General features: G+C 30.2%; 2 protein-coding genes across 4 annotated transcripts; both read left to right on the top strand.

Annotated features, from left to right (window-relative positions):
- The first annotated feature begins 200 nt into the window (after window positions 1-200).
- LOC141451076 (heparan-alpha-glucosaminide N-acetyltransferase-like) lies at window positions 201-16,262 on the top strand. Of its 3 annotated transcripts, none has more exons than XM_074122126.1 (14): window positions 201-338; window positions 450-691; window positions 816-977; window positions 2,236-2,358; window positions 2,462-2,571; window positions 10,146-10,249; window positions 10,326-10,456; window positions 10,824-10,930; window positions 11,076-11,183; window positions 12,559-12,817; window positions 12,903-13,191; window positions 14,300-14,424; window positions 14,522-14,705; window positions 16,016-16,262. In XM_074122126.1, exons 4-14 carry the CDS (start codon window positions 2,236-2,238, stop codon window positions 16,195-16,197), a joined length of 1,722 nt encoding a protein of 573 aa, XP_073978227.1. In that variant the 5' UTR covers window positions 201-338; window positions 450-691; window positions 816-977; the 3' UTR covers window positions 16,198-16,262. The 3 variants fall into 3 exon arrangements, with proteins under 3 accessions (XP_073978227.1, XP_073978229.1, XP_073978228.1); XM_074122127.1 differs by having other exon boundaries at window positions 229-338; window positions 608-691; XM_074122128.1 differs by lacking the exon at window positions 11,076-11,183.
- A 730-nt stretch (window positions 16,263-16,992) lies between these two features.
- Window positions 16,993-18,501, top strand: LOC141451085 (dynein light chain Tctex-type protein 2B-like). Its single transcript, XM_074122160.1, has 4 exons — window positions 16,993-17,277; window positions 17,385-17,518; window positions 17,847-17,980; window positions 18,425-18,501. Exons 1-4 carry the CDS (start codon window positions 17,144-17,146, stop codon window positions 18,470-18,472), a joined length of 450 nt encoding a protein of 149 aa, XP_073978261.1. The 5' UTR covers window positions 16,993-17,143; the 3' UTR covers window positions 18,473-18,501.
- Window positions 18,502-18,504: the final 3 nt, after the last annotated feature.

The raw sequence follows: 18,504 nt of genomic DNA, 5'->3' as shown, positions 1-18,504 counted from the left end.
ATTAAACAGAAAACTATTATTTTTAACTTTATATTTACAATCGGTGTAATTATTATAGATATTGATAGATGTTACAATTATTGTCGGAAGCACAATAATTAACGGTTATTGAACCTTATAACTCACAGTAAAACTCCGGAATTAAAGGCTATTAAATTTAAATGTTGCTTCAAAAGTAAAAACTGCCGCAAGAAACGGGCACTAGACTGTCGAATCAGATTCCAAGGTGTTTGAAACAGCATGGAAGGTTATATCAATGTCAACTATTGCATTCTAATTGTAGTAGAAAAGTTCCCGTAAGCTGATTTTCATCAAAGGTGAAATGGTCGGACGCTTTTGTAAGTATTAATTCAAGATAAATCAAGTTTGGTTTATCATATATAATTTTTGTCTGTGTATTTGAAATCGTATTTATTTAGAATTGTAAGCTTATACTGATTCAACTACAGGCACATCTGACTGAACACAAAATTATTGCCTCCTTATCAATATGAATTTTTATAAAAATTCAATGAAACAATAACTGTTATGAAAGCTGAAAAAAATTAATAATGAGTTAAAACAGAAATAGTAAATGTCTTTTATCAAATTGAAATAATACTTCTAGAACTTCTAAAATATCTGGATACAGTATCTAAGCACGTCTTGGTCTGCAAGCAATATTAAAGATATCTGGAATTAGATTTTTGAGGTAAGAATAAAAATACTAAATACACTCACGAGTTATTTAGTGTATGTATGGTCGAAAAATTAGTTTGTATAAAATGATGACTCGTGCCATTTAATTTTTTATATTAACTTATGTGGGTTTTTAGGAATTGTGATGCGGAATTACCGGCAAGGAGTTTAAATGGTAAAAAAAGAGCAAATCTTTCTTTACCTTTTAATCAAATTTAACTTGAAGCTAAAAGAGCATGTAATTTTTTATCCTTCCATCTGAACTTCGTAGTTGATTAACCTAACTGTAAACCAAAAAGGTATGATATAATTATTAAGTGGGTTGTGTGCACGAAAGCTTTTCCTTAGAAAGTAAGTTGTTTAAATATGAATTTTTGTCATATACATTATCGCTTTTTCTACCTTTTAGTAATGACTCAGAACTACAGCAGTTCATTCTAATTATAAATTTTAAACGCCTCATACTGAGCTTTTCAGTATAACTCCTTTACTGAGGCTTCAACCAACGAAAATGTTCAAAGACCTCTTCATTGTCAGGATAGCTGAAACATTTAAGAGACTGAGTTTAGTTCTCATTTATTCTCTTTGAGAATCTTTCGTTTTCGTTAAGGTATAAAGCTTATCAGTTGATAAGCTCCTCCATTTGGGTTTACAAATCCCTACTTACTGATAAGGCAAGATATTAGATAAGACAAGAAAGAAGGCGGACAGCTAGCATAGTTTAGTGTAAATTCTCTTATTAGCTCATTAAAAGGTAATGGCCGAGACGAGGACTCTAACCTGGTTGATCACACTAACCTAGCCTTCGCAGTTTTGTTTCTAAACGCTGAGCTGAGTTGTTGTAGGTCTTGTGCGTCTTCTTTCAAGAGTAGCTCTTCTTACGTCCCGAGTTCTTGGCAGATATTCTTAAGCTACTCCGAACGGGATTCCCACCTTGGTCACATTTTGACCTTAGTCGTTTAAAGTGTGTGGACTTTTTTTCCTTCTTTACAGCTAATCCTCTGTAGTTTTAAAAATTCATTCATAGTTTCATTCCTTTCTCGACAAGAATGTACAAATATTTCGTTTTGAGTATTTATCATTGGCAGAATAAATACTTCATAATATTCCTCTGTACTCCTGTGATTATGAATGGGAAATTGTACGCTGTGAACCAATAGATCATAAAACACTTATAGCTCCTTCTTACGCTCTGGGGACAGAAAGGGGTACAGAGAAAAATAATTCCAGGTAGTGTTTACTTCAGGAAGACCAGTTATGGTTTCCTAGCTTGGCCTTTTTCCTTTTTCTGCATTCCATAAGAAGTAATTACTAGTCATCTATACATGGACTAAAGATGGGTAACAAACACTCCGAAATAGCAGACTTGGAGACCGGCCCATCTCTATAATTTTTTTTTTTTTTAACTAGAAGATTTGGCTCAATCCAAAAAAGCGGATCGTAATCAACTTTGTGGGGTACATTTCTAAACTTCATTTGTTTGAATAAAAGTTTATTCCGATATCTTTTACATATACTTATGTTTTCGTGTAATTCGGTTAATTTACTGTTTTGTAGATGACGGAAAATTACTTACAGTGTGGTAATAAAAAACTGATTTATGATGAAGCTTGCCTTCACATATACAACACTGCGGAGAGCTCTGTGCATATTTTTTCGCAAAGTACTGATTGCCACCAGGTAAGAATGGCTCATATGTAAAATATAAATTCCCCTTTTTTCATATATTTGATTTTTTGTTTTAATTTTGAAATATTTTTAATTTGTACAATAATGTTATTAGTGCAGCCTAGAACCTTTAATGGAAATTTTACCTGCTGATCATAGGACAGAAATAATTCAAACAACGTACAGGACAATTTTTCAATTTTCCTTCAATAATTCTTTTTTTAAGTAAGTTTTTCATTTTTGATGATCCAATTTGCTCCTTTATTAGTGATAATTCTTTTATTGTTAAAGAGAATTTATAAATTTAAGTTTTAAATATAGAAAAGGGCAACTTGAAATGTAAATACATGTATAATAAAGTTTGGATATGCTAATATCGGTCTAGAGCAGTGGTTCTTAACCTTTTCATAGACGCGGAACACAATTATATGTATATTTTTTTCTCGCTGAACACTAACATTAAATAATTAGAAATTCGGTATTTAGCAAGAACTTAAAATTAAATTCAAATTAAAAAAAAAGGAACAATTTTTTGTTTTCGTATCTTTCCTAAGTTTCTAAATTTCAAAACATTTAAAATTGAAATTTCGCGCAACACTTAAACCATATTCGCGGAAAACCGGTTAAGAACAACTGCTTAATATCTTCTAAAATTATAGATCTGTGCACAAAATAACTATAGTTAATAATTGAGAAAAACAAAGTGTACAAGAGAACAAAATTCCATATCAATACGTGGTTCACAGTGGGAGATATAGAACGGCCATAATTTGACAGAATTTCATGACCCAAAAAATTTTCAACCCTTTATATTTTCTACATTTATAGATCTGTGCACAAAATAACTATAGTTTATAATTGAGAAAAACAAAGTGTATAAGAGAACAAAATTCCATACCAATACGTGGTTCACAGTGGGAGATATAGAACGGCCATAATTTTACAGAATTTCATGACCCAAAAAATTTTCAACTCTTTATATATTCTACATTTATAGATCTGTGCACAAAATAACTATAGTTTATAATTGAGAAAAACAAAGTGTATAAGAGAACAAAATTCCATATCAATACGTGGTTCACAGTGGGAGATATAGAACGGCCATAATTTGACAGAATTTCATGACCCAAAAAATTTTCAACCCTTTATATATTCTACATTTATAGATCTGTGCACAAAATAACTATAGTTTATAATTGAGAAAAACAAAGTGTATAAGAGAACAAAATTCCATATCAATACGTGGTTCAAAGTGGGAGATATAGAACGGCCATAATTTGACAGAATTTCATGACCCAAAAAATTTTCAACCTTTTATATTTTCTGCATTTATAGATCTGTGCACAAAATAACTTTAATTTATAATTGAGAAAAACAAAGTGTATAAGAGAACAAAATTCCATACCAATACGTGGTTCACAGTGGGAGATATAGAACGGTCATAATTTTACAGAATTTCATGACCCAAAAAATTTTCAACCGTTTATATTTTCTACATTTATAGATCTGTGCACAAAATAACTATAGTTTATAATTGAGAAAAACAAAGTGTATAAGAGAACAAAATTCCATACCAATACGTGGTTCACAGTGGGAGATATAGAACGGCCATAATTTGACAGAATTTCATGACCCAAAAAATTTTCAACCCTTTATATATTCTACATTTATAGATCTGTGCACAAAATAACTATAGTTTATAATTGAGAAAAACGAAGTGTATAAGAGAACAAAATTCCATATCAATACGTGGTTCACAGTGGGAGATATAGAACGGCCATAATTTTACAGAATTTCATGACCCAAAAAATTTTCAACCCTTTATATATTCTACATTTATAGATCTGTGCACAAAATAACTATAGTTTATAATTGAGAAAAACAAAGTGTATAAGAGAACAAAATTCCATACCAATACGTGGTTCACAGTGGGAGATATAGAACGGCCATAATTTTACAGAATTTCATGACCCAAAAAATTTTCAACCCTTTATATCTTCTATATTTATAGATCTGTGCACAAAATAACATTAATTTATAGATGAGAAAAACAAAGTGTATATGAGGACAAAATTCCATATCAATACGTGGTTCACAGTGGGAGATATAGAACGGCCATAATTTGACAGAATTTCATGACCCAAAAAATTTTCAACCTTTTATATTTTCTGCATTTATAGATCTGTGCACAAAATAACTATAGTTTATAATTGAGAAAAACAAAGTGTATAAGAGAACAAAATTCCATACCAATACGTGGTTCACAGTGGGAGATATACAACGGCCATAATTTTACAGAATTTCATGACCCAAAAAATTTTCAACCCTTTATATTTTCTACATTTATAGATCTGTGCACAAAATAACTATAGTTTATAATTGAGAAAAACAAAGTGTATAAGAGAACAAAATTCCATATCAATACGTGGTTCACAGTAGGAGATATAGAACGGCCATAATTTGACAGAATTTCATGACCCAAAAAATTTACCACCTTTTATATTTTCTGCATTTATAGATCTGTGCACAAAATAACTATAGTTTATAATTGAGAAAAACAAAGTGTATAAGAGAACAAAATTCCATACCAATACGTGGTTCACAGTGGGAGATATAGAACGGCCACAATTTTACAGAATTTCATGACCCAAAAAATTTTCAACCCTTTATATATTCTACATTTATAGATCTGTGTACAAAATAACTATAGTTTATAATTGAGAAAAACAAAGTGTATAAGAGAACAAAATTCCATATCAATACGTGGTTCAAAGTGGAAGATATAGAACGGCCATAATTTTACAGAATTTCATGACCCAAAAAATTTTCAACCTTTTATATTTTCTGCATTTATAGATCTGTGCACAAAATAACTATAGTTTATAATTGAGAAAAACAAAGTGTATAAGAGAACAAAATTCCATATCAATACGTGGTTCAAAGTGGAAGATATAGAACGGCCATAATTTTACAGAATTTCATGACCCAAAAAATTTTCAACCTTTTATATTTTCTGCATTTATAGATCTGTGCACAAAATAACTATAGTTTATAATTGAGAAAAACAAAGTGTATAAGAGAACAAAATTCCATATCAATACGTGGTTCACAGTGGGAGATATAGAACGGCCATAATTTTACAGAATTTCATGACCCAAAAAATTTTCAACCCTTTATATTTTCTACATTTATAGATCTGTGCACAAAATAACTATAGTTTATAATTGAGAAAAACAAAGTGTATAAGAGAACAAAATTCCATACCAATACGTGGTTCACAGTGGGAGAGAACGGCCATAATTTGACAGAATTTCATGACCCAAAAAATTTTCAACCCTTTATATTTTCTACATTTATAGATCTGTGCACAAAATAACTATAGTTTATAATTGAGAAAAACAAAGTGTATAAGAGAACAAAATTCCATACCAATACGTGGTTCACAGTGGGAGATATGGAACGGCCATAATTTTACAGAATTTCATGACCCAAAAAATTTTCAACCCTTTATATATTCTACATTTATAGATCTGTGCACAAAATAACTATAGTTTATAATTGAGAAAAACAAAGTGTATAAGAGAACAAAATTCCATATCAATACGTGATTCACAGTAGGAGATATAGAACGGCCATAATTTGACAGAATTTCATGACCCAAAAAATTTACCACCTTTTATATTTTCTGCATTTATAGATCTGTGGACAAAATAACTATAGTTTATAATTGAGAAAAACAAAGTGTATAAGAGAACAAAATTCCATACCAATACGTGGTTCACAGTGGGAGATATAGAACGGCCATAATTTTACAGAATTTCATGACCCAAAAAATTTTCAACCCTTTATATCTTCTATATTTATAGATCTGTGCACAAAATAACTTTAATTTATAATTGAGAAAAACAAAGTGTATAAGAGGACAAAATTCCATATCAATACGTGGTTCACAGTGGGAGATATAGAACGGCCATTATTTTACAGAATTTCATGACCCAAAAAATTTTCAACCTTTTATATTTTCTGCATTTATAGATGTGTGCACAAAATAACTATAGTTTATAATTGTGCAAAACAAAGTGTATAAGAGAACAAAATTCCATACCAATACGTGGTTCACAGTGGGAGATATAGAACGGCCATAATTTGACAGAATTTCATGACCCAAAAAATTTTCAACCCTTTATATTTTCTACATTTATAGATCTGTGCACAAAATAACTATAGTTTATAATTGAGAAAAACAAAGTGTATAAGAGAACAAAATTCCATACCAATACGTGGTTCACAGTGGGAGATATAGAACGGCCATAATTTGACAGAATTTCATGACCCAAAAAATTTTCAACCCTTTATATTTTCTACATTTATAGATCTGTGCACAAAATAACTATAGTTTATAATTGAGAAAAACAAAGTGTATAAGAGAACAAAATTCCATACCAATACGTGGTTCACAGTGGGAGATATAGAACGGCCATAATTTTACAGAATTTCATGACCCAAAAAATTTTCAACCCTTTATATATTCTACATTTATAGATCTGTGCACAAAATAACTATAGTTTATAATTGAGAAAAACAATGTGTATAAGAGAACAAAATTCCATATCAATACGTGGTTCACAGTGGGAGATATAGAACGGCCATAATTTGACAGAATTTCATGACCCAAAAAATTTTCAACCCTTTATATATTCTACATTTATAGATCTGTGCACAAAATAACTATAGTTTATAATTGAGAAAAACAAAGTGTATAAGAGAACAAAATTCCATATCAATACGTGGTTCAAAGTGGGAGATATAGAACGGCCATAATTTGACAGAATTTCATGACCCAAAAAATTTTCAACCTTTTATATATTCTACATTTATAGATCTGTGCACAAAATAACTATAGTTTATAATTGAGAAAAACAAAGTGTATAAGAGAACAAAATTCCATATCAATACGTGGTTCACAGTGGGAGATATAGAACGGCCATAATTTGACAGAATTTCATGACCCAAAAAATTTTCAACCCTTTATATATTCTACATTTATAGATCTGTGCACAAAATAACTATAGTTTATAATTGAGAAAAACAAAGTGTATAAGAGAACAAAATTCCATATCAATACGTGGTTCAAAGTGGGAGATATAGAACGGCCATAATTTGACAGAATTTCATGACCCAAAAAATTTTCAACCTTTTATATTTTCTGCATTTATAGATCTGTGCACAAAATAACTTTAATTTATAATTGAGAAAAACAAAGTGTATAAGAGAACAAAATTCCATACCAATACGTGGTTCACAGTGGGAGATATAGAACGGCCATAATTTTACAGAATTTCATGACCCAAAAAATTTTCAACCCTTTATATTTTCTACATTTATAGATCTGTGCACAAAATAACTATAGTTTATAATTGAGAAAAACAAAGTGTATAAGAGAACAAAATTCCATACCAATACGTGGTTCACAGTGGGAGATATAGAACGGCCATAATTTGACAGAATTTCATGACCCAAAAAATTTTCAACCCTTTATATATTCTACATTTATAGATCTGTGCACAAAATAACTATAATTTATAATTGAGAAAAACGAAGTGTATAAGAGAACAAAATTCCATATCATTACGTGGTTCACAGTGGGAGATATAGAACGGCCATAATTTTACAGAATTTCATGACCCAAAAAATTTTCAACCCTTTATATATTCTACATTTATAGATCTGTGCACAAAATAACTATAGTTTATAATTGAGAAAAACAAAGTGTATAAGAGAACAAAATTCCATACCAATACGTGGTTCACAGTGGGAGATATAGAACGGCCATAATTTTACAGAATTTCATGACCCAAAAAATTTTCAACCCTTTATATATTCTATATTTATAGATCTGTGCACAAAATAACTATAGTTTATAATTGAGAAAAACAAAGTGTATAAGAGAACAAAATTCCATATCAATACGTGGTTCACAGTGGGAGATATAGAACGGCCATAATTTGACAGAATTTCATGACCCAAAAAATTTTCAACCCTTTATATATTCTACATTTATAGATCTGTGCACAAAATAACTATAGTTTATAATTGAGAAAAACAAAGTGTATAAGAGAACAAAATTCCATATCAATACGTGGTTCAAAGTGGGAGATATAGAACGGCCATAATTTGACAGAATTTCATGACCCAAAAAATTTTCAACCTTTTATATTTTCTGCATTTATAGATCTGTGCACAAAATAACTTTAATTTATAATTGAGAAAAACAAAGTGTATAAGAGAACAAAATTCCATACCAATACGTGGTTCACAGTGGGAGATATAGAACGGCCATAATTTTACAGAATTTCATGACCCAAAAAATTTTCAACCTTTTATATTTTCTACATTTATAGATCTGTGCACAAAATAACTATAGTTTATAATTGAGAAAAACAAAGTGTATAAGAGAACAAAATTCCATATCAATACGTGGTTCACAGTGGGAGATATAGAACGGCCATAATTTGACAGAATTTCATGACCCAAAAAATTTTCAACCGTTTATATTTTCTACATTTATAGATCTGTGCACAAAATAACTATAGTTTATAATTGAGAAAAACAAAGTGTATAAGAGAACAAAATTCCATACCAATACGTGGTTCACAGTGGGAGATATAGAACGGCCATAATTTTACGGAATTTCATGACCCAAAACATTCTCAACCCTTTATATCATTGGTTCTTAACCTTTTCATAGACGCGGAACACTACCATTAAATAATTGGAATTCGGTATTTAGCAAGAACTTAAAATTAATTTCAAATTAAAAAATAAAGGAACAATTTTTTGTTTTCGTATCTTTCCTAAGTTTCTAAATTTCAGTACATTTAAAATAGAAATTTCGCGGAACACTTGGACCATATTCGCGGAACAGAGTGTTAAGAACCACTGGTCTAGAGTCTAGATTGTGTGATCTGTTTAGACAACTTACCTCTGGGTGTCCATAATTATATACATATTTGTACCATTTCCAATATTCTCATCTCTTTTGTTTGTTGCACATTAGACAAGTAAAAATGTTCATTACAAAACGTTTATTTAAAAAAAGAAAAGCTATTAAACCTTTTACTTTTTTTAAAAATTAAATAATGAAAATTTTATAAATAAAATCTAATTTTTGTTAAATGTTATTTGAGTTGGATTCGCCATAGCGCATAGCAAGTAGGCGATACGAGTGATATAAAGTAGGCTATAGCAAGGCGCGGCCGGCAAAGCAAAGCTAAGGCCCATATTGCCCACTCGTGAACTAAGTGCAACTTTTCTTCGTTAAGGAAGCTTTGACTCAAGATAACATTAAAATTAGAATGAGTTTGCCTCGCAAGAATTAACATTACTCTTACATAATAATAATAATTATTATTATTAATTTCGTAAATTTATATACCTAGTAAGTAAAAAAAATGTTGAAAAACAGATTTTCAATTTTTTCGAATTTATCCGTCGTATCACGCATGTTTATTTTAAGGACTTTCATCCATTTCAGTGGTAGATTTATCAGTCAGGACATAGGAAGCTGTCTCGCACTACCTTGATGACTAGATAATTAATCGTATAAGGAATCTTAATAATATTAATTTACTATTTGAATAGGATCTGAAATTATTGGCTAAGATTTATCTTTTAAGATATTTGATTTATTTCTGACTTCTAAGTATTTTTTTTTTTTGCTTTGTTTAAGGGTCAAAGGCCTATGGGCTTAATTAGTTAGTTAAGAGCTTGTGATTAATAAATAAATATTATTTTTGAAGGAATACGTTTGTTTTTGAACAACATGGCCACTATGGAATAAATATTTCAAATTCTGGAATATCTGAATTATCAGAAATATTGCCTGCAAATAGTGCAAATGGACGTAAGTTAATTTTTGAAATCCCAAAACGGATATTAATTAATGTAGTTTTTGCTATTGCTGTTTATTATTATTTTAGCTCTTTTTACCTTCCTTTGGATATTATTTGGAGGATGGATATTGTGGTTTATTGGATCCTATATTTTTACATATACACAATTGTATATCCGACTTTTTCAACCCAGATTAATTGTTAATGAGGCAGAAAATGTAAGTCACTTCCAAATTGTTAATATAAAATTTACTAAAGTTTTCCTTGAGAATTTGTTCAAAAATCAAAATTTCGTTAGAAATTTGCCCTTAGTTGGCTGGTAAAAAAAGTAACTAACCAATTTCTCACAAGCAGAATCGTTTCCGCGTTAAATGTGACATGTTCATAAAACATAGAATCTTGCTTCAGTAAAGTATTATTATTCAGCTATTTACTAATTAAGAAACCATCAATGAAAAAAATGAATTGTTACTCGCTTTTTATTTATTTTCAGTATGAATTTTATCTTAACTCGATATTCATCTAGTTAGAAAATTATCTCTCAAAATTAGCTTCTTGAAATTAATGTAAAGAATTTTTTTAAAGGATTTAGGGGCAATATCTAGATCTGGTGCCAGTACACCCATTCTGTCAGATTTATCGAGAGAGATATGTGCAAATAGAAGAATTCAATCACTTGATGTATTCAGAGGGTAATTTCTACTAAAACCTTTATATTTGACTGTTTTTTTTGGAAGAATCTCTTCCATTTTTGTGCCTTTACTTTCATTTTTATTTTATTATTCTTTTATTTAATATTATTATTTATTTTTACTTATTATTATTATTTTTTTTTAGTATCACAATATCGCTTATGTTGTTTGTTAATTACGGCGGGGGAAAATATTGGATATTTCAACATTCAACCTGGAATGGAATTACTATTGCTGATGTGATATTTCCTTGGTAGTTTCTTTTATTTAATTATAATTTTGGACTTAATATTTGTGATCTGATTGCAAATATGCCTTTTTGATCGGTTAAAGTTTAAATGTAATTTTAAGTAATATAACTTTTCGTGTTATTTACAATTATTCTCACAGCCTTATTGCTTTCGCCTAGATTTGGCATATTTTAAAATTGGAAACTCAATAGCTTTTGTAGTTAAATTGCTAAGAGAAGTCCACAAAATTTTGGAAGATGTGTTGAAAAGTATGCAAGAAAAGTTAACTGCACTTAAAAATGGAATGTATTCTTTAAGCGATTACCTTTTGCACAAATAGCTTGTATTTTTTATAATTTTGATCAGTCCAGAAGCTTATCTCAGTTGTCTTGGCATCTAATTGGGATGTTTAATAGATCGGATTGCTGTATTGTGTCACACAAATGAGCATTAGAACTTAACAATTAACTCACTCCAATTTTTATTTAATTACAAGAGTCTAGACCAGTCTCGTACCTCTTCTTTTTTTTTTTAGATTCGTGTTTTTTTCTGCATACTTTTTCATCTTAAAATAAAAATAAAGTTCCTACAGTACTCCGAGTCACGTGTATGAGGTCGTAAACCTTCTTCACTCACTTCTGATATATTGAATCTTTTCACATTCAGAACAATAAAAACTTTCAGAATTATTTCAAAATTGAAAACAATTTTTGTTTAGTTTTATTGATATCATTTTTATCATATTTTGAATTTATCTTTAGTGTCCTAAAATTCATAAACATTTAGAAAAAATTTATTTTAGAACTTAGTAAATGCTTAAAAGAGCTGTGTGCGAAATTTTCATTAGGTCTATATATATATATATATATATTATTTTTTCTACAATATATATTTATTTAAGGCGCGTCAACAGCTGAAGGGGTTATTGGTGCACGGAGCTTTTTTCAGGTCTCCGGATAGTGTGCTCTCGTTACAGACATCACTGTACATCACCGGTCAGTGAACTGTAAGAAGCTCCTAGGAAGTGAAAATCTAAGGACCCGTAGCTGGATTCAAACCCGCGATCTCTGCGTTGAAATCCAGTATTCGCTAAGCACTCAGCTATTCCCTTCCCTTTCAGCTTTAGAGAGATCAAAAATTTTAATGAGAATACATTTTAAAGGAATTATGCTCTCCCCAATACTTTCCAATTGTTTAAATTTATTAATTGTGACGCTGTTAAAAAAATAACAATTTCGTTGAAAAAAAAATAAAAGCTTGAGAAACTTAACAAGCAAAAATATGAATAAACAAACATCTAATGAATACTCTCAGATTTTTAAAATCATTTTTATCTAAAATTAATCAACCCAGTTCAAAAAGTAAAAATAAAACAATTATAACTATAATGCTTTTCAGGTTTGCTTGGATAATGGGTACCAGCATAATGTTATCTTTAAATGCTCATTTAAGAAATTCAGTTACAAAAGGAACATTACTTATGAAAGTTTTTTTAAGAAGTTTAGCTTTATGCGCAATTGGTATTATACTTAATTCTATTAAGAATAACAATACTGTTACATTGAGGTTTCCTGGAGTTTTACAAAGATTGGCCTTAGCTTACTTAATTGTAGCAAGCCTGGAAACACTTTTTATTTCTACTCAAAACAGATATGATGTTTGTAATTATATTTATACAATTAAATTACTATTTTCCAATTTTATTCATCCTAATACATGTATTTTTTCCTTCTTCTTTTTAGATCCCTAGAACGCTTAAAAAGATACAAGATTGGTTGTACAGTTGGATTCAGTGGATATTTATGCTCATCCTCGTTGGTTTTTATTGTTTTGGACTGTTTTGTATCAAAGTTCCTGGATGCCCAACTGGTTATTTGGGACCTGGTGGATTGCATAAGAATAGTTCTTATATAAACTGTACAGGCGGCAGTGCAGGCTACATTGATAGGCAAATTTTTACCTTTAAACACTTATATAATTCAACTTCACTTCGTCAAGTATATCATACGCAAATTCCCTTCGATCCAGAAGGTAATAAAATATAATTTTGAATTTCAAACTCTTAATATTGCAATCTAATATATATGTATTTGAATTCAAGTGTTTCTGTAAGTACTTGCTTGAAAAGTTCAAGTAAGATATCTAAAAACACTGGTAATAGCGGTATAATTCAGCTATTGTAAAATTGTAGAAACTTCCGTTTAGATAATTTGAAAATTATTTTTTTATTTAATTACATTCTTAGGCGATTGCCTCAACTGCCTTATGGTTTAGAGACTTTCCAACTGTATGCCTGACTTTAAAGCTCTCCTAGAAGGATCGCTTTCTAGGGGAAGGTAGCTCTAGGTTGTGTAAATTGTGCCCTTTGAGTTGTGTGAAGTATATATATGTGCGAGCACAGTTCTGGTGTAGGGTGTACTGTGCCGTAGTAACCCGTTGGGTTGCTGCTCCTCAAGTGCCTACATGAAACAGACACCGTTTGTAGGGGCAATTATTTTTTATTTTAATGAAATATTGAATTTGTTCCATATTAATTGACCATCTCTAGGAGAAAAATTAGAGAATAAGTTCTTGACCTAGAATACCCAGTAAGCAATATGACCAAGTACCTCTACACTCTTTACAAAAGATTCGTGATTGCACAATTGTTATTTCCTTTACTGTTAACTAAAAATTTGTTTCACAAAATAAATAAAAAAAAAAAGTGTTTAGAAGCCTAGTTTACAAAAATATAACAAGCACAATTATATGGAGATCAAAAACTGTCATTAGAAAAAGGGTTACTACAATGGATAACTCTGGATTCCCAGGCAGAAATCTTGGGTTTGAATCCAAATGCCTAACTCTTAGGTATTTCTTGCTCTCCTAAGAGTTCTCACAACTCACTGTCGATTTGTCTATATATGCAATTATACAAAATATTATTGGTTCATATATTTAATATATGATAATGTAGTTGTTATCACATGTCAAATATAAAAACTCTTTAATTACTTCTGTCCATATAAGTTGTTTTTGGGCAAAAAATATTACACTTTTGGAGGTTGGCAGTAAAAGGATAAAGGTTCCAGGCGCCAATCACCTCATATATTAGGAGCGCATTAAAATAAAGTAAAATAAATCCTTCCGTTTCTTTCAGGATTACTTGGAATATTGACTACCGCATTAACAATGTTTTTGGGGGCCCACGCTGGTAGAATCGTTCTCTGTTATACGAATCCAAAAGGTCGTATTATTCGATGGGCTTTTATGGCTGTGATAACGGTAAATAAAATTTTTTTATTACTTTTATTTCTGTATTTTATTTATTTATTATTTATTTCTGTACATATTTTAATTTACATTACTTTGATGAAATTAGGGTGTAATTGCTGGTCACTTATGTGGCTGGTCCAAAGAAGGTGGTTCTATGCCGTTGAACAAAAATTTATGGACAGTATCTTTTGCATTAGCCACATCAAGTATGGCGTTTTGTATGAAAATTTTTTTATTTTTGTTTATTGACTGTAAAAAATGGTGGTCAGGAGCTCCATTCCATCAAGTTGGTAAGTAATATGTGTTTTGAAGAAGTTTCTTTTGCTTTCTTTCATTCTTTCTTTCATTCAAGAGGAAGTTCGAGAAGTAAGAGAATTTTCGAAATTGTGTTTTCAAGAAAATACATGTTCCGCTGTCTACGAATATGAGTAACATGTTTTTGACGCTTTGTCAACGCTTTTCCACCCATTAACTTTTTAATCTGCATGTTCCTCTTTACAAAATTTCATTGATTTTAGGTATCATTTAATATATTGTACATAGTGTTGCACAAAATATAATTGGTTTGATAGTTAATATATAAATGTGTTTATTATTACTTATAACATATAGAAATAAAAACTCTATACACTTCTGTCAGTATAGGTTCCTTTTGGGCTCATAAATTTATATATAATTATTCATTTCAATTTTATGAATAAATTGAAAAATGATTAACATATTATTTTGAAACCAAATCTTATTTTTGCTTTGAGCAGTTTAACCTGTTCATACTTGACTAGCTAGCTCCTCTCACTGTCATGTTACCGATATAAATACATAACGTAGTTCATAGTTATTCCATAGTGAGTTAGCAGGATCTTCACACCCCTGCGCACTCTATTTGGTTTATTTGCGGTTTTTTATTTTAGATTGTATTGCGGAAAAAAATTTTGATGCAGATTTTCATATCTGCTTTCGGGTGCTCTGACTCTGAAGTGTTATTATGAAAATGGTGTGTGAGTATGAACGTATGTGTTTGTGAACACGCTGCCAAAAATCTCAAGAAAAAATCTTTTACTTTGTTAAGATTTTATCAACCTAACCCCTTCGTTTTGCACATCATCGCACTCGCTACAGCAAGTAACGTGGAATGAGTTTTTCACTTTTTTGACATTTTCCCGAAAATGGTTCCGACTGTTTTCTTCAAAGTTTATAATAGTTTACAACTTAACACATAGATTCATAACTTAAATTTCTATAATTGGAATTTGGGTTTTTCTTTTAGGCTAGTACTGGAAGTGGAGGGACATCTCTCTAAAATGTAATATTTGGTTTTAAAAATTGTAAAAATGAGTTAATTTGTTTTCGAAAATTCGAAGATAGAAGAAAATGTATGAGCTAGAATAGTAATAATAAAAAGTGATGTGAGGTTTCATATAGTTTTTTGTCCTACCTAGCATGTGTGATATGGGTTAGTGAAAACTCAGTTTACAAAAATCATGAACGATTGCCATAAATTAACGAAATTTTTAATAATTAACATTAAAGTTTCAGTGAAAAATTGAAACCTTTCTTTTTTAATTATAATTTAATTAATTAAACATGTTTTAAATTGTAGGAAAGAATGCTATATTAATTTACATTGGCAGTATAATTACTAAAGAGGCAATACCGTGGAATTGGACCCCTCTTGATTTAACTACACATTCACATATGCTATGGATGAATGTTTGGTCAACAAGTTTGTGGATTGTAATAGCATTGCTGCTGGATAGATGGAGTGTATACATTAGTATCTAAACTTTAAACTGTATCTTCTTTTTTATATTTATTATTCATTAATAAACAAAAAACTTTGTTTTAACCTTGCTGTTGTTTAAATATTAATTATTAACCTTATCAAAAATGAATAAGCTACATTATTATTAGATTATAGATCCTAAGATGGCTTTTTAAGTGAGCAACTAAATTTTAATCTAGAAAAGAGTTCATTGAAACTTTTCCATTGTTTGAATAGCTGAAGCTGATTAAAGTACTCAAGTAAACAAACGTACAAAACGGATAATCACAGCAGTTCAAATTCGAGATTAATTAATTTAAGGCAAGGATCTTTACCATAAAATAGTGAGTGTAATTGGATATTATGTCCCCATCCTTCTAATGTTGTATTCAATAGGTTTTCAATTAATCTGGTATTCTGCGAGTGATGCGACATTTGTTTATTCCTTTAAATTTTGTTTCCTTATAGCTTGAATTCCATTCATTTAAAATGTTATGAGCAATTTAAAAGTTTTGTAAATATTCACCTTCTATGTGATCAGGTGTGTCAGGATTATGCCTTCAAGACTGCTTTGGGAAAAAGAGAGTATGTCTCAATAGATATAACTTGCAGTTCTTTCACTTTATGCAGTAATAGTTGCAGAATCAAGGGCCTTTTTAGTTCTAATTTTCAACTTACATACAATTTTAACAAATTATTGTCAAATAGTAACATGATTGTGATAAGCGTTTTCATGAATATAATTTATATTTAAATTTTAGCGGGAAAATTTTGAGTTCCTTGACTGGCCTAATCACCATTAGTATTAAACGTTGTTGGTTAGGTAGGTTATGATGAAAGGTTCATTTAGGCTTTAGGATGATTATCGTTTACTTCTTTCCATAGAAGCAAGAAATTTCACAGTGGAATGAAGTAAGCGCTAGTGACTCCATAGTAATTTAAGTAGGTGCTATTTAGAAAGCAAAAATGATGAAAGTAGATTGGGATGGTGTGTTTGAAGGTGAAAGACCAGAAGATATGCCAGAATTACCACCGCCTGAAGTGAAAGAAGATTTATCACCTTATAAAGAATTCCAAATTAGACCTGAACCACAGAATAGGTAATTTCGTATAGGCTTTAGCTTTGTTAAACAAAAACATTATACTCGTGATTTATGATTGTTCAAGTTAGCATTCTAAGGTCCCAAAAATGTGCCATACTTTTCAGATTTAAGTCTTCGTTAGCAAAGGAAATCATAAGTAACGTTTTGCATGATAATTTGAATGGTAAAAAATATTCTGATCACAACCCTGGTGAATTAACGAAACATTTAGCGAATTCAATCCGTATCAACCTTGAAGGTATTAAGTTCTAGCTATACGTTAAGTTTCTACTGTTTGTTAAAGTATTGAAATGGATTATTTTTCAGTACCTTATTAATGATAAATTCGATAGAACTTCAGAATCCCGGACCACAAACACAGACTAGTGAACTGCCCTCACTGAGCTTTGTTCTTACAAAAATAAACTAAACCCGCTTTCCATTAAACTTGTAAATTAGTGATCCGAGAACTCTGAAGTTTAACCGATAATTCATTAGCATTAAACCTTTACATCTCCTGTCATTCCTCCATACCCTGCTAAATGTTTCATTACTTTCTTCTTATAGCTTATTTTGCTTTAATTCAGGACAGATTTATGGAAGATATAAATTGATTGTGCAAGTTATTCTCGGTGAACATAAAGGAGCAGGCATAAAATCTGGAGTAAGATGCCTTTGGGATCCAGAATGTGATACCTATGTGACTGAGAGATTTATTAACGTAAGTTTTTTTTCCCCTCGTTTCATAATTAGTTTGGTTTAACCAATTTCTTATTGGCACTGTTTAGCATTGAGCAAGGGCAACCCCCATCTTTATACATGCTCATCGTGTACTATTTACAAATATGTTGGAAAGCCACATGCAATCAAAGTTGCTTTTAAATCGCCTCTTTTACTTGGCTTTTTTAATTTAGCCAGCTGCGTTTAAAATATTTACTTACAAGAGAGATTCTTTATTTAGTTCCTTCTAGTTACTGATGGGAGATGCAACGTATCGAACATTGATATGATCTGCGCATATATAGTAGTCAGTGTATATGTCGAGTCTCTTATCAGCAATTTGGAGCTTTAATTAATAATGCTAGTCACATTTTGCAAAAAAAAAAAAAATCTTGGCAAATGTTTTTTGTTTACTATTGAATTTTTTTTTTTTTTTTTGTTACAGGAAACATTGTTTTGTGTAGCAACAGTTTATGGAGTGTTGTTTTATTGAAGTTATTAAAATTTAAATTAATATAAGAATTC

The sequence above is a fragment of the Rhodnius prolixus genome, unplaced genomic scaffold, assembly GCF_049639745.1.
Source record: "Rhodnius prolixus isolate KJV_2025 unplaced genomic scaffold, Rpr scaffold_8, whole genome shotgun sequence".
Lineage (NCBI taxonomy): Eukaryota > Metazoa > Arthropoda > Insecta > Hemiptera > Reduviidae > Rhodnius > Rhodnius prolixus.
Note: the sequence above shows the minus strand (reverse complement) of the source record. Positions and strands in the feature narration are given on the sequence as shown.

Excerpts from the sequence above, each read along its gene's own strand:
- LOC141451076 (XM_074122126.1), top strand. The coding sequence starts at position 2,236 with ATGACGGAAAATTACTTACAGTGTGGTAATAAAAAACTGATTTATGAT. Across the intron at positions 2,359-2,461 it reads AAAGTACTGATTGCCACCAG|TGCAGCCTAGAACCTTTAAT; the intron begins GTAAGAATGGCT and ends TAATGTTATTAG. Across the intron at positions 12,818-12,902 it reads CTACTCAAAACAGATATGAT|ATCCCTAGAACGCTTAAAAA; the intron begins GTTTGTAATTAT and ends TCTTCTTTTTAG.
- LOC141451085 (XM_074122160.1), top strand. The coding sequence starts at position 17,144 with ATGATGAAAGTAGATTGGGATGGTGTGTTTGAAGGTGAAAGACCAGAA. Across the intron at positions 17,278-17,384 it reads AGACCTGAACCACAGAATAG|ATTTAAGTCTTCGTTAGCAA; the intron begins GTAATTTCGTAT and ends CATACTTTTCAG. Across the intron at positions 17,981-18,424 it reads TGACTGAGAGATTTATTAAC|GAAACATTGTTTTGTGTAGC; the intron begins GTAAGTTTTTTT and ends TTTTTGTTACAG.